Source organism: Eublepharis macularius, chromosome 19 (assembly GCF_028583425.1).
Source record: "Eublepharis macularius isolate TG4126 chromosome 19, MPM_Emac_v1.0, whole genome shotgun sequence".
In the NCBI taxonomy this organism is placed as follows: Eukaryota; Metazoa; Chordata; class Lepidosauria; order Squamata; family Eublepharidae; genus Eublepharis; species Eublepharis macularius.
The window spans coordinates 6871521-6885430 of NC_072808.1; the positions used below are offsets into that span (position 1 = coordinate 6871521).

The 13910-nt window shown below is 45.9% G+C and overlaps 1 protein-coding gene across 1 annotated transcript; it reads right to left on the bottom strand.

Moving 5' to 3' along the window:
* Positions 1-2340: 2340 nt before the first annotated feature.
* On the bottom strand, positions 2341-10150 carry GPR84 (G protein-coupled receptor 84). The gene is made up of 2 exons (XM_055003184.1): positions 10085-10150; positions 2341-4066 (listed from the first exon to the last, which is right to left on the bottom strand). Exon 2 carries the CDS (start codon positions 3993-3995, stop codon positions 2841-2843), a length of 1155 nt encoding a protein of 384 aa, XP_054859159.1. The 5' UTR covers positions 3996-4066; positions 10085-10150; the 3' UTR covers positions 2341-2840.
* Between the last annotated feature and the right edge of the window lie 3760 nt (positions 10151-13910).

Here is a 13910-nt window from a genome sequence, read left to right on the forward strand (position 1 = left end):
TATTTTTTTAAAAAAAATCTTGGGTGTAAAGGCGGATTGGGCTGCTGAATTGTCTGTGTCATGTCAACCCATTTCAAAACTCCTCTTTTATTTATCATAGAACACATCACAGAGGACCTCCAGACCTCCCATTAAGGCTTGAACAGACTCGGGGTCAAAACACACGAGAGGTACGGGTGAGTGTCAGATCCTGCAAAGATCCCTGGGAGTTGTAGTTTTTTTTTTTTTTAAACAGCCACTTGCTGTGAATCTCAGGGCCAAGCTACACATGACGAATTACACTTGAACGGCAAGTGTATTTCTCCCTGTTCACTTGCCCTCAAAATTTGAAACAATATAAGAACAATCATTAAAAGATTGAAAGATGGCAGAATAAAAACATGATTGACCATGCAGATCCGAACCTTGTATTATTCATCAATCATAATAAAGGGTTGCCCATTCCATACACAAATGGGCAATGAAGATGGATTTGTCAAATTGTATTTGCTCCTTTTATGCTACCGGTTTTTATCTGTTTTATTTTTATGTCTTTTAAATTGATGTGATCCGCTCTGAGGTGGCTCGCGGGGAGAGCGGACTAGAAGTCCAATAATAAATAAAATAAAAATAAACTGATCACCAGACTATTGAGATCAGTTCCCCTGGGCTGCTTTCACTCTACGGCATTATACACTCAGGTCCTTCCCCAAATGCTGCCCTCCCTAGTCTCCACCCCCAAATCTCCAGGAATGTCCCAACCAGGAGTCGGTAACCATGTGAATACACCTTACAGCTCTTAAAGGCACAGGTGAACTGAATGCTTCTAATCATTTTGCTGTAGTATCTATGGACCTCTTCCTTTCTACCTTGAACTGCAGCAATTCAGTGGGAGAAGCGCCTCCCCTGTGCCTTCCCAGAGCTGAAAAGTAACTTCTATTTCTTATCCGCACTGTTGCGGGGCTCAAAGCAGGAGGTGAGAGGAAGCTTTTTTTTTTTACTTCGCTGACTTGTACCAGCTTCCTTCTACCCCAACTCAGGTCTCATAATTCATCTTCCATCTTGTGAAGCAAGCAGAACACACTTTAATTCTGGCCAACAGTAGTGGCTGGAGAGACATTGGACAATCAGCAGATTATAGGAAGGAATTGGACCTGGGACACTAAGGGCCAAACTACATGTGACGAATGACACTTGAACAGCAAGTGTATTCCTCCCTGTTCACTTGCCCTCCACTTGCTCTCCACTTGATCCACTTGCCATTCAAGTGTCATTTGTCACTTGTAGCTTGGCCCTAAGGCAGCAATCCCTTCCTCTAATGTGGGTACTTGTTGAAGGTAAACACAGGCTTTCTGTGTGGCAATATTGGAACAAGCTGTTTTAGACTGAAATACTCCTTTGTTTTTCAGATATCTCATAATGTACGACTGTGAGGAGATGGCGTGGAGATTAGGGTTTTGAGGAAAGGGTTATTTGCTACTCCTCTTACTGTTGCTGTCTAGTTGCCACTGCAGCCGGTGCTTATGGGAGATTGGTACTTAAGGGAGGGAGTAATGGAGCAATGCTGTGGTTCTACTTGAGCAATAGCAGCCAAGCCAACATGAGGGTGACTGTTCCAATTTGCTCCGAAGGTCAACAGCTTTAATTTAAACCAACCCAAAGACACCCCCCTCGTAGTGTCACAACGGCAAAACCTCCTTCCTCTTCGAGGATCAAGAAGGGGGAAGAATAAAGAGAAGGATTGCCTCTGGGTCTTCCAACAGAAACTGATTCAGAATTCCAACTCATCTTTCTTTTTCAGCTGGGGAGCTGAGCAGGTTACAATAACAATCTAAGCAAATGAAAAACAGCCTGTATTGGGGCTGCCAAAAAGACAATCCTAACTGAAGGGGTCTTGTTGTTCTCTTTGAGGAGTCTTAAGTTTGCCAGGCACAGTCTAGCAAGCGTCTGGAGGGTAGAGACATGGGAGCACTGTTGGCAATGGCACAGCATCACTTCTGGGAAACAACCAAAGTTGGCATCACATCTCTCTAAGAATTGCTAGAATCTTTCTGGTAAGACTATAGAGTTTCTGGTGATTCCTAGAGCAGTAGGATTCTTTTCATTATTTTTCTCCTGCTGGCTGCAGGAGCGGTGGTAGGAAACAGGCGCTGGGAGGGGTGGGGGCAGAATCTCCACCCCAGGCAGGAAAATAGCAGCCCTAGGGAGTATACATAGGGTATTTTTTAGACTTTCTGCCGCCACCAAGAACAATAGTCTTGGTGGATATGAGGCAGAAGCATAGCTATTTATTTCACATGTCTGTGAAAAAATACATATACAAATATGATCAAAAATAATATATACAAACAATAATGTGCAGATGTTTTCAGTGTCTGTACTTGTTGAAAAACAGAGCTAGTAGGCAATTGTCCACAAGAGGCTCTGTGAAGGACCAATGGTTGCTGAGAGCCAGTTTGGTGTAGCGGTTAAGAGCATGAAACTCTAATCTGGAGAACCGGGTTTGATTCCCCACTCCTCCACTTGAAGCCAGCTGGGTGACCTTGGGTCAGTCACAGCTCTCTCAGAGTTCTCTCAGCCCCATCCACAGGGTGTTTTGTTGTGGGGATAATAATAACATACTTTGTAAACCACTCTGAGTGGGCGCTAAGTTGTCCTGAAGGGTGGTATATAAATTGAATGTTATTATTGTTATTATTATCATTCCTGGAGGTATGGAAAGGCCAAATAGTCCTGGAAAACCTATGAATGCCGCCAACTAGGACATTCCAGGCTGCTTCCTGGTGACACTTCTAGCCTGCATGACAAGCCAGGGACACCGCAGAAGATATTTGCAGAGATGGAGAAGGCTGTGCTCCTAGTTAGCAGCACCGGCGAAACTTCTTTGTGAAACTGTAGAGCACGCCTCGGTAGGCCTCGCGGAACTGGCGGTTCATGGCGGCATAAAGCACTGGATTGATGCAGCTGTTGAGCCATGTGAGGTTGGCGGCGATCATGTGCAGGACAGTTGGGGCCCGGTTTTTGGCATCGAAGATGTTGATCAGCAAGAAGGGGATGTAGCAGATGACAAAGAAAATGAAGACCACAAAGCACATGCGGGTCACCCGGCGGAATTCTGTGTTGCTGTCCTTCGGCTGGCAGGCGGCCACTTTCTTTGGTGGGTCCTCGGGCTGAGGCACAGGAGGAGTTCCACTGTTCTCAGAAGCTGAAGGAACAAGGGTTTTAGAAGTCGGCTCAGAGGGTAAACTCTCACAGGACTGCTGGGAAGGTCCTGTGCTATCGACCCCGCTGTCCAGTTCTTGGTAATGTCCTGGTGAGGCCGAGCTGGTTCCAGCCACATGGACTCCTTTCTTCAGGCTGGCTTTCTTCAGCTTGTATTGATCCATGGCATGGGCAGCCTTCTTGACTTTGCGATGGATGAGGAAGTAGAAGATCCCCACGCAGCTGAGGCCTACCACAAAGTAGAAGCCCATGAGGATGGTGGTGTAGGGCCTGCCTCGGATGCGGTCGAAGCTGCAGGTGCAGACCTTCGGCACCAGAACATAAACAGGCCACAGTGGTGCAAAGCTGGCGAAGCCAATGACCCAGGTGACGAGGCTGATGAGAATCACTCCGAGGCGGGAAAAGACCCGGTCAAAGAGGGCAGTGTTGGCGATGAGCAGGTATCGGCTGACAGCGATGAGGCAGAGGGTTAAGATGGAGACTGAGTTGGAAACGAAGAGCAACATCCCAAAGACACGGCAGAAGTCGGGGCCGGCCCGCCAGTGGAGATGAAGGTAGGAGTCAACAGAGAAAGGCTGCAGGAAAGTGCAGTAGAGGAGGTCGGCCAAAGTCAAGTTGACGATCAGCAGGTTGAGGCGTGTCTGTAGCTTAGTCTCAGCCACGTAGGCCAGCAGGGTCAGCAGGTTGCCCACCGTCCCAACAACCGTCACCACGATGCCCCAGCTGACCGAGACGTAGCGGTAGCCGACGATGGAGGGGTCGTAGCAGGAGAAGTTGTCGGCGATAATCTCCATTTTGAGAGACAGCAACTGCTGTCCGTAATCTCTAAAAACGGAGAGGCTCTGATTCTGAACCAACTTCGCACCTAGAAGAGACAGAAGACAAAAAGGAATCAAGCAGAAGCACTGGGGAGTGTCTTTTTTCTGGAATTGTCCACGGCTTCAAGGCTCCTTCCCTGGGCTACTGGAACTTCCTCAGATTTTTTTTTAAATCAGCAATTAAATATCATATCAATATAAGGTCATAATTTATGTATCAGGCTTTGTGAATTCTCAACTTTCATTAAAAAGAAGAATCAGGGCCAAGCTACACATGACGAATGACACTTGAACAGCAAGTGGATTGAGTGGAGGGCAAGTGAACAGGGAGAAATACACTTGCCGTTCAAGTGTCATTCGTCATGTGTAGCTTGGCCCTCAGTAACCACTTTTGTAGGACCTAGGATTTCCATATCCATGTCGAGGATATTTCCCTGTTGGTCTGCAGTAGAACAGCAAGATTTGAGTCCAGTGGCGCCTTAGAGACCAACAAGGTTTTTAGGGTATAAGCTTTCGAGAGTCAAGGCTCCTAGAGAGCTTGTTGGTCTCCAAGGTGCCACAGGATTCCGAGCTTGCATGTCAAGCATATAAATCAACATGATGCTGTGGTTAGTGTCAGACTACAATCAAGGAGGCGAAACCTTAGCCAAGTCACCCACTAGTCTGGAGCTCTAACCACTGCACTATCTTGCCTCTGTAGACTTTGCTCTGCCATAATAATGAGCCTCCTTCCTTTGGACTACTGGCTTTTTAGAGGTGGGGCCTGTGTGCTATATCTGCTCTACAACAGGAAAAAGAGGGCTTCTCTGCCTCTGTGCCAGGATGCATAAAAGACAGAAGTGGGTAGAACCGCAGTGAGAACAGGTTTCCTTGCCAAACCAGAGGCCCGTCCCTTGTTTTCCACATATCAGGCCCTCCCTTTACATGACAGCTTCCTCCAGGGAAGCCAGATCAAAGCACAACCCAATTCTTTCCTTCTTATGCCTAATTGGGACATTGCCATGGAAACAGACATCTCCAAATCATGTCTCATTGGTTCCTTCCTCTACCTGGATGGCTGCCTTTTTAAGTCTGAGGGCCAAGCTACACATGATGAATGACACTTGAACGGCAAGTGGATTGAGTGGAGGGCAAGTGAACAGGGAGAAATACACTTGCTGTTCAAGTGTCATTCATCATGTGTAGCTTGGCCCTGAGATCTGACAATATCAGATTCACCTGGGCTACCCAGGTCAGAGCTAATAGATGCTTAATGGGATATGATTGATCAGGTAACAGTTATTTACTTTTGTATCATGAAAATTTTCAGCTGCCCATTTCCACACATGAATCCTTTATTAAACGGGCAGAACATTTCCCCCAGGGCAGTTGGCAACCTTACACAAACCACATATGGATCCACCTAATTCTGGGAAGGAATCTAGGAGAAGCAGTACATCAGAAAGAAACAGAGTCTCTCTACACAAGACGTCTTGCACGAGTAAGATCTTACACTTGCGCTCCCATTGTGGATACGCATCCACCGCTAGGGAGACAGAGTACACTTGAATATAAAACCACACAGAAAGTAAGTACTTGAGCATCCCTGTGTAAGATGTCTTGTGTAGAGAGACTCAGACTCAGAGAGCCAAACTACAAGTGACGTCTTACACAGGTTGGACACCAGTCGGCTTCCCTCAAGTTTTGATGGGAAATGTAGGCATCCTGGTCTTGCAGCTGTAATGAGAGCCAAGCTGTAAAACCAGGGCGCCTACATTTCCCATCAAAACTTGAGGGAAGCTGACTAGTGTCCAACCTGTGTAAGACGTCACTTGTAGTTTGGCTCTCAGCTGCTACCTGAGACTATGCATGTTACTTAGGGCCAAGCTACACATGACGAATGACACTTGAACGGCAAGTGTATTTCTCCCTGTTCACTTGCCCTCCACTCAATCCACTTGCCGTTCAAGTGTCATTCGTCATGTGTAGCTTGGCCCTTAGAAGTAGATATGGGCACGAACCAAAATACGAACCGAAGTTCATCACGAATCAGGCCAGTTGGTGGTTCGCAAACCAGCAGTTCATCAGAGCCCATTTCTGACAAACCACCACAAACTTTAGGGCGGTTCGTTTTTTGGTTCGCCACTGCAGACAGCCTGGTGCCAATCAATCAGTTTCCTAGGCAACGAGAGGTTGGGCTTTCTGCAGACCTGCTGACCCAGAAGTGACCTTCTGCTGACCTAGAAGAGGTGATTTGCTGGCCCGGAAGTGACGTTTTCACAAACCAAACGAACCAGTTCGCGAACTGGGGCAGGTTCATGAAAGTTTGTGGTTTGTGAAACGTGACAAACCACGAACCGCATGGTTTGTTTTTTTCTGGTTCGTGCCCATCTCTACTTAAAAGTAAGATCCATTGAGTTCAATGGAGTTACTTAAACTTAACACAGAAGAAAATTGGCAGAGAAGAGCAGTTGTTGAGCTTTATTAGCCTGCCTGCTAATTCTCTGCCACACATGACCAGCCTTTCCTAATTCTGGGAGAAGCAGCATCAGCTGTCCTTGACATCCATCTATCCCTCTCTCCGCAGGTGCAGTTTGCTTATCAACAGCTGTTTGCAAGATGGTCACTACTGTAGTACACAAGAAGTGACAGCTTTGCAATGACAGCAACAATTGAAGATGATTGTTGAGCAGCAGCAGATTACAGCAGAGGCATTCCCTCCCCCACAATGAGGTGATGGTAGTGATGCAGTTGAGTTGCTAGCTTTTCCACTGGTAGGCATCCTTTAATCCAGTTTGATATAGTGGTGAAGAGCAGCGGGACTCTAATCTGGAGAACTGGGCTTAATTCCCCACTCCTCTGCTTGAAGCCAGCTGGGTGACCTTGGGTCAGTCACAGCTCTCTCAGCCCCACCCACCTCACAGGGTAATTTTTGTAGGGATAATAATGACATACTTTATAAACTGCTCTGAGTGGGTGTTAAGTTGTCTTGAAGGGCAGTATATAGATCCAATGTCGTCGTCATCATCAGTTTGATGATCAGGGGATGTGATTTATCTCCATGCCCTGAAAAGCTTCAACTGCCCGTTTCTGCACATGAAGACTCTGTTAAAAGGGCCGGGCTTTTTTTTTGTTCTTGTCCAGCTGCACTTCTATCCAAAGCTGCATGGTGGTTAACCTCTTTGAATTTAGTGAGGCTTGCTTCTAATAAACATTCAAAGGACTGGGCTATGAGGGATTCTGCACACGTTGGATAATGCACTTCCAATCCTCTTTATAGATCATTTGGAATGGATTTATTTGTGTGCGGAACAAAAAATCCACCTCAAACAATTGATAAGGTGCATTGAAAGTGCATTATCCAACGTGTGCGGAATCAGCCTATATCAGCCACCCGCGCAGAGCACAGCATCCTCATGCTCTAATGGCAATGGGGCTTGTGCACATGCACAGAGAGGCCAACAACAGCTTGATGTCTTCCAGGCCTGGCCCAACTCCTCTGGATACTATCAGAACCCCTAGCCTGCTGAATTATGGCACAGTTCTATGGCTGTCAACACACCTGAAGAAAAATCCCCAGTTCCTTCAACAGAGACTTAACGAAATGGAGATTTTCTTCCATGCCCCCCACTGCCCCAGGTTGCAGTGGTTTGGGGGAGGGGCTTCAGCATGATGACGTCATGTTGTCATCCCCCTTCCAGGTTTTCTCCAACTCCACTGCGTTTTCCACCCAAACTTTTTTTGGTATGATTTGTCCTAAAAGATGGTAACTAGAGATGGGCACGAACCGAAATATGAACCAAAGTTCGGCATGAACCGGTGCTTCGTCAGAGACCATTTCTGACGAACCAACACGAACTTCCTACTATCATTTTTTATTTTTAAAAGCCTGCTGGAGGTAGGGGGAGGGTGGCAGATGTGAGGGGAAAGAATAGGGGGAGGGTGGCAGATGTGAGGGGAAAGGATAGGGGGGAAACCCCATGTGGAAGGACCAGTACTGCTGCCAATGCCTCTGCATCACAGCTGCCATGACAGCAAAATGGGGAATCACCCCACTGTGCCTGCAGCCCAAGCAATTGTTAAAAAGACAGGTGTTGTCTGTAGCTTTGTCAACCTCCACAGCTGCTCAAGCCATTGGCCCCTCCCATCAGACGAAGCAAACAAGAGATTTTTTGTTTTTGTTTTCTGCAACTAGGAGAGAAAAGTGGGCCGCAGCCCTGAGGAAGGAAGGGGAAACGAGAAAAGCCCGGATTTCAATAAAGCTTTATACAACTTGGAAGGGAACAAGATCACACCAGATTTGCTGGAGACACATATGATATCCTGACAACCCTAGTTACTAAAGATGACAGTATCTGTCTTTTAAAAATCCACATAGAGGGATTTTTTGCTCAGAATCACATTTTGGAGGCCAGTTCCCTAAACTGAACCATGGAAAATGTTGGAAATACAAAAATTCAAATGCCCAAATGCTGCCAAATTTCAAAGATATGTGAAACTTCATTTCATAAAGGTTTGTTGGCAGACCTACCTGCTGGTCAAATGTTTCGACTATGTTTAAGAAACATTCTGAGAGCGGAACCACAAGTGACAAAAGGCACAGTTTGGACACTTGTCAGCTTCCCTCAAGTTTTGATGGGAAATGTAGGCATCCTGGTCTTGCAGCTTGGCTCTCCGACTGCTGTCCAATGGACTTTTCAACTGTCACTTGTCCAACATTCCGCCAAGCTGCCTAAGGGCCAAGCTACACATGACGAATGACACTTGAACGGCAAGTGTATTTCTCCCTTTTCACTTGCCCTCCACTCAATCCACTTGCCGTTCAAGTGTCATTCGTCATGTGTAGCTTGGCCCTACATTTCCCATCAAAACTTGAGGGAAGCTGACAAGTGTCCAACCTGTGCCTTTTGTCACTTGTGGTTCCACTCTGAGTCAAAGCATTTGACTAGCAGATAAAGTTGCCAACAGCCCTGGAGATAAAAATACTTTCTCTTTTTAATAGAGTTTTGATGGCAAGTTATTTGCAAGGTGAAGTTATTTACCTCCTTGCCAAGAAAAGCTTCAGTTCATATTAAACATTTGTTAAACGGACCAAACATTCTACTCCAGGCCTGTTAGTAACCCAAGTGGCAGAACAGAAGAGATGAGGGCACGGCTATTTCTTAAAACATCCCAGAGCTGGGATTTGAAATGAGCCAATGCACCCTGGCTCCATGGTCTGTGCTCAACAACAGAGAATCTGAAGTAACGGGAAAAGATCCCCTTTGAGCAAGTGCAAAGATCAGCCTGTTACAGCTAGGAGATGAAATATGAACAGCGGAGGATCCATGCATCCATTTGCCACCTTTTTACCAGCCATGTCCTATGCCCTCATACCCTGGAAATAAGTAAAGAAAGCTTTACGCATCATTTTATTTCCATAGTCAGAAAGGCTTCCCTAAGTAACAGTACAATCATTAAAATACTCACTCCAGTCTAAGGGCCAAGCTACACATGACGAATGACACTTGAACGGCAAGTGTATTTCTCCCTGTTCACTTGCCCTCCACTCAATCCACTTGCCGTTCAAGTGTCTTTCGTCATGTGTAGCTTGGCCCTAAGCCTGCTTATTTCAATGGTCTAGACTGAAGTGACTGCCTAGGTTTGCACCATACATATCCACGTTATGCTTCTATTTATGGTCCGGGAGTGACAAACACGAACATACATATTGGGGTTGCTGACTGAGAAAAGCTGGCTTGCCTGGTTTCTATGCTTTTAACCACCACTTGATCGGCAATCATCAGCCAGTGGACACGGCAACAGATAAAACTTGCTAATGTACAGTAGCGGCAGGGGCTGGCAACCTTAATTGATGGTTACTTCTGAAATAAGAGACTATTGAAAGATAATTTAATAGCAGTGTACTGCTAAGGAGAGTAAGTTCTGAGCCCTTTGACTGAGAAGGGAGTAACTCTAAGAGAAATAGCGAACGGGAAAAAAAACAGAAACAGAAAAAAAAACGCACCCACATTTAACCTGCATTTTATCACTAGTGATTCTTGTTAATAAGTGGAAAGAAATTTGAAGTAGTGAAAGTAACTTACTGGTTTTTGTCGCTAGCGGAATGAGATCCGGAGCTCATGCCCAACGTCCGTCCGTAGTGTCTACTGTCTCTAACTTTCTCAACAGATATTTATAAAGGTTTCTGGCACACAGAAGTAAAACTCCCAAGTTACCAAATTCCTTGCAGCAACTTCCTCCTTCCCTGGGGCTCGTAAATGCCCTGCTGGCCAGACCTGTATCTGCTCACAGGTCTTGAAAGATACTTGCGTCCATATGCTCGTGCAGACTTTGCTCCCTGAAGCCGTGGAGAAGAAATTTAAACAAGAGTCAAGTCAAGTTTATTATTACAGTCTGCGACCAGCACATATAATACCATTTGCAAATCAGTTTACAAACAGTTGAGACTGGATACAGGAGAAGAACGATGAATAGAAACAAGAGTCAGAAAAAAAGATGAACATTTAAGGCTAAGTGGCCTGGGGCGAGGGTGGAGAAGGAAAGAAGGTGCAAGTCCCAGATTGAACAAGACCACATTGCCCTTAGCCTGAGACAGACATCCATAAGTCTCTCTGGAATCCTTGATAGCCTAACTGAACTGGTACTTCCACTGTAGCACAGTGGTTAAGTGGTTTGGATGCCAATCAGCACTCTACTGGTTGGAATCCCACCACTGTCATGAGCTCTGCAGGGGGCCTTAGGTAAGCCCCTCCTCTCAGCCTCAGCTCCCCAGCTGTATTGTGGGGATAATGATAACACTAACTTGTTCACCGTTCCTGGTGAGGCACTAACCTGTCTAGAAGAGCGGTATGTAAGCACAGTTATTGTTGTTGTTGTTGTTATTAAAAAGAAAATGGTCTCAGAGAGAAGGGCCAACTTAAGCTTGGGGTGAGGCCCAAACTTTTAATCCGGGAAAGGGGTTACCAGCTCTATTTTGATCTTGTAGCTTTCTAGAGGGGGTGTAAAAGTGTCTAAAGATAACTGTGAGCTCCCTGAGGGTCCACAAACTGCAGCGTAATCCAGACAAGGCTGTGATACTGTTCTGCACTTTGAACTTTGAACTTTGACTACTGCAGCACATTCAATGTAGGACTGCCCTTGAAAACAATCTGGAAAATTTGACTCGTTAAAAAAAAAAAGGTTTCTCATTTTTGACTGGATCACATAGACTTTGAGTATACATCTGCCCCTAAACATCTCCATGGGTTACTTATTGGTTTGTGGGTTCAATTCAAGGTGCTCGTTCTTACTTTAAAAGTTCTTTATGACCTGGGACTCATATACTTAAAAGATGTTCTCTCCAGTATAAACCTTTGTGGCAACTTTGATTCTCCCAGCTCTCTCTTTTATTTCTCTCTCTGCCAAAAGATATTAGATTCATCTCAGCATGATCGGGGTATTCACAGCAGTGATTCTGTTCCTGTACGTTCTTAGGAAACACTGTATTGTTTAGAATTTGAGAGGTGCTTTCTGTGACTGCTTATTCCATACAATTATAGAATTACTCATTCAAACATGTTTCGGTGTATTGTGGATGTTTTAGTGTGGTTTGAGAGATGCCCGTTTTTTGATGCATGCTCTTTTTGTAACCTGCTTTTGGCCAGCATTTGATGGGGGAGTGGAGGAGTGGAATATAAATGTTCCAACAAATAAATACATTCCAGAATCATAAACAAGGCATGTAATGTTAATTCCTAAGGTTTTGTTCAAAGAGCACTAGAGAAAGTTGAATAACAGCCAAGCATATTGAAATCATTGTGTGAATATTTCAATCATTTCCAGCAGGTGGTGATGTACTTCACGTAAGCCAGAGGTCAGTTAAGCAAAGTACTATAACCAAAAAAGACTCCCCTCCACTCCCTCAAACTAGCAACTCTGCAGACAACAACTACAGAATCCAAGACGTGGGCCCCTACAATTCACATCCTCTGGCCATAAAATCATCTCGGATTCTTCTTTTTTTTTAAAGACTGCAAGCATAGCATTTTTGCTGCTGTGGTGTTCTTGCTCATACTGTTAATCCAATTTAAATTCTGGTCAAGAGTGACAGATGTTCCCTGTCATTAAAGTATGAGTAAATACCAGTAACATGAATATAGATTTGAAGCAAGATGCAACTTGTTACAGTGGCTAAGGAGAAAGGGGTGGCAGGGAGGGGAGAACGAGTCATCCAAAATCATAAATTCTCAATTAATTAATTAATAAATTAATAAATTCCCAGCCTGTTCTGTTTTTGGTTTTTTTGCATCTATTCTACAGTGATAAATCACTCAAAAAGAGGCCAATCCAAAAAGATGCAGGCAGAAAAGCTCACATCTTCACTTACAGGAACATTGAATAAAAAGCATATTCTTGTAAAAGTGAAGGATGAGACTACATAAGTTTGAACAAAGCCCCTAACAAAATCAGGGCTACCAACTTCAAGACGGGGCTTGGAAATCTCCTGGAATTCGCACTAATCTCCAAATTACAGAGATCGGTTCCGCTAATGAGCAAATGGCAGCTTTGTTGGGTGGACTCTATGGTGTACCATTAGAATTGGCAGACTGAATCAAAAAATAAACTGGGCCTCGGACTTCCTTGCGTACACTCAAAGCATACACATGCCCCCAAGCCCAGCGTGATGATGTCACGTCCTGAGTGACATCATTGCTGGCCACTCCGCCAGCACGCAGGAGGCCAAGTGAGTGAGCAAGTCTGCTGCTTCCTGGGTGCACAGGAGGAGGTTGGAGTGGCTGGTTGCTCCTTTGGTGCTTTGGTGGGTAAGCCGGCCTGCCACTTCCTGGGTGGGCTGGAAGCAGGGGGAAGGGGTGAAGGCAGTTCAGGAGGCTGGGCTCCTGCTGGGCTCCTGGGACATGGAGGCTGGGCTGCCTGAAAGTAGCAGGGAGGAGGCAGAGCCAACACCAGAAGGTCTGAGGGCACTGAAAACAGCTCATGGATTCCAGCAGCCAGCTGCCCCTCTTTTCCCACTCTCAAAATACCAGACATTTATATATCTGGGATTTAAACTGCATTTCCCCTGGATAGTCCCAGAAAAAACTGGACTGTCCAGGGGGAAACCGGACACATGGCAACCATACATAACATAGAAACTGAAGTTCTAAAGTGATGTCATATCCCCGCTGAGTTCCCTTCCCTCTAGGCATGACTCTAAATCTCCAGCAGTTTCCCAAGTTCAAGTGGGCAACCCTCAACAAAACAAATGTCCTCCAAGACAAGGATGCACCTGGAAAAGCGAGAGGCAGGTTCTGCTGCAAGCTGAGCTTTGCTTCCTCACATCTTTTTGGCCATTAAACAACACACATGCAACCTGTGGGCTGAATCCTGAAAGCGTCTTCCTGGTTTCTTCCCACCACATCCCCAAGGAGTTTCAGGTAGGATTGCCAGTCCCCCATTGGGAGTGGGTGATTCCCCGCTCCCACCCTCCGCTCCCCTCAGTCCCAATTACCTGGCTGGTAGGATGGGGAATACACCTCCTGGGGTGTGCTTCTGGGCCGTGCGGTGCATGCCCGGGCCCAAATCAGCCCCAATATACGCCAATTCGGCCTGCAGCCCACGTGATGACATCACTTCCAGGAAATGACGTCATCATGCAGTCTGAGCACACGTGACCAGCAAAGAACAGGAAAGTGCCAGGTCTTCCAACTCCTGCCCGGGGGGGGGGGGGGAAGGGGGAGGGGGACCTGACAACCCTAGTTCTGGGAGTTTTTTAAACAGTTAAAAAAAAGCTTTGAAAAAATGGCTCCAAGAAGAGGGGAAAAGGTTTTACCATTGACCAGAAGGCCTAACCACGTTCACAGCCTTGCTCTGAGAAAAGGGGATTGTGGTTTGACGAGGGCTAGTCAATTAGCGTTGTACAACACTGTGAAC

Coding starts and splice junctions, on each gene's coding strand:
- GPR84 (XM_055003184.1), bottom strand. CDS start 3,995: ATGGAGATTATCGCCGACAACTTCTCCTGCTACGACCCCTCCATCGTC.